We start from the raw sequence: 1,971 nt of genomic DNA on the forward strand, positions 1-1,971 counted from the left end.
GCGTGTGTGTGCCGGGCCCCGTGGGGTGTGTGTGTGTGTGTGTGTGTGCCGGGCCCCACAGTGTGTGTGCGTTGCACGTCTGGCTGCAAGTGCCCGCGTGGGCCCCTGCTGTGCGCGTGCCAGGGCCGGCTGGGCGGGGCCGAGGGGCTCCAGGGCGGCACCTACCGCAGCAGCGACAGCTCCCCGAAGTGCTCGCCGGCTCGCAGCACCCGGATCTGCTCCTCCCGCCCGTGCACGCGCCTGCTGACCCGAACCTGCAGGGAGATGGGGGCTGGGGCATCGCTCCTGGGGGGGCTGGAGGGGCAAGAGGCCCTGGGCTGGCAGAGGAGCCCAGTTCGGGGGGGCTGGAGGGGGCAGGGGGCCCAGGGGCACAGCAGGGCAGGGGACTGGTACTGTTTACACCTGGGCTCTCTGAAGGGAGCAGCACCCCGACCCCCAGGCTCCCCAGAGTCACCTACCAGCCCCCAAAGTGCCCCTGCTCCCCTGTGGCCGCGGAGCCGGGAGTGGGCTCTGGTAGGGTTACCATATTTAACAAATAAAAAAAGAGGACCCTCCACGGGGCCCTGGCCCCGCCCATTTCCCCACCCCTTCCCCGCCCCAACTCCGCCCCCTCCTCCCTCCCACTCCCAGCCACGCGAAAAGGGCTGCCCGAGCGCTACCGGCTTCACGGTTTGCCGGGCAGCCCCCAGACCCTGCGCCCCCGGCCGGCGCTTCCCCAGCGCAGCTGGAGCGCGGGAGGGGAAGCGCCCAGCCGGGGGCGCAGGGTCTGGCGGCTGCCTGGCAAACCGTGAAGCTGGTAGCACTTGGGCTTCGGGCTGCCCCGCTGGCTCCCCCAGAGGAAGGTGTGAGTGCGAGCTGCCTGGGCTGGCTGCATGGAGGGGCTGCTGGGAGACAAGGCCCTGGGCTCATTAGCCCAGCTGAGCGGGGAACCGAACCCAGGCGTCCTGAGTGCCAGGTGGGGGCTGCAACCCCTGCCCTGCTTCCCAAGAACCCTGGGAGGGGGTGAACTGTTGCCCCAACGGTGGGGGGGGGGGGGGGGGGGGTGGTGCCCCGGGGGGGGGAGGGGTCGTGCCCCAGCAGGGCAGGGGAGGGGTCGTGCCCCCAGCCAGGCTGCACCCACCTCTCCTCTCAGGATGATGTAGAAGTTATTCCCCTCGTCCCCTTCGCGAACAATCACCTCATCATGAGCGAATGTGCACTGCAGGACAGACACATGGACAGACCCGTCACTGCAGGATGGACACACGGACAGGCCCGGCCCCGCGGGATGGACACGCGGACAGGCCCAGCCCCGTGGGATGGACATGCAGACAGGCCCGGCCCCACGGGATGGACACGCGGACAGCCCAGGCCCCGCGGGATGGACACGCGGACAGGCCCAGCCCCGTGGGATGGACATGCAGACAGGCCCGGCCCCACGGGATGGACACGCGGACAGCCCAGGCCCCGCGGGATGGACACAGGGACAGCCCAGGCCCCGCGGGATGGACACGCGGACAGGCCTGGCACCACAAGGTGGGGCAGATGCCCTGGCGACCCAGGGAGATGCACTCAGGGATTCACCCAGCCCTGTGCCAGGGCACGGGGTCCTCGACCTGTGCCCCCCTGTGCCCAGGCGTGTCGCCAGCCCCAGGGCCCAGCATGGAACCAGTGCAGCCTCGCGTGTGCCAGTTCCTGACCCTCGGCCCGGCCCCCAGCCAGGGCTGGGACCAGCCGTCCCTGTGTGCCGCTCCCGGGGCATGGAGGCGCTGTCGGTGCCATGGGGCAGCCCCATCCCTAGACACGAGGGAGCCCGCGGGGCCCGTGGGACTGCGCAGCCCCCGGCTCCTACCTCCTCCATGGAGTCCAGCAGCTTGGAGAGCTGAGTGTCCGCCAGGCCCTGCAGCGATGGCGCCCTGGGGAGAAGAGCGGGGCCATGTCAGCACACTGGCCCGCCTGGCACCCAGCCCGGTGACCGGCACCCACTGGCCC

At 71.0% G+C, this 1,971-nt stretch overlaps 1 protein-coding gene across 1 annotated transcript in view; it reads right to left on the minus strand.

The window, feature by feature from the left end:
• Positions 1-1,917, minus strand: part of LOC115271299 (cAMP-dependent protein kinase regulatory subunit-like) — a 3,322-nt gene extending 1,405 nt beyond the window's left edge. Inside the window, exons 1-3 of the mRNA XM_029912862.1 lie at positions 1,832-1,917; positions 1,121-1,198; positions 166-254 (exon numbers count right to left, since the gene is read on the minus strand). Coding sequence (XP_029768722.1) covers positions 166-254; positions 1,121-1,198; positions 1,832-1,840 — 176 coding nt within the window. The 5' untranslated portion in view covers positions 1,841-1,917. The remainder of the gene's footprint in view (positions 1-165; positions 255-1,120; positions 1,199-1,831) is intronic.
• Between the last annotated feature and the right edge of the window lie 54 nt (positions 1,918-1,971).

The sequence above is a fragment of the Terrapene carolina genome, unplaced genomic scaffold, assembly GCF_002925995.2.
Source record: "Terrapene carolina triunguis isolate 2854851 unplaced genomic scaffold, T_m_triunguis-2.0 Scaffold297, whole genome shotgun sequence".
NCBI lineage: Eukaryota > Metazoa > Chordata > Testudines > Emydidae > Terrapene > Terrapene triunguis.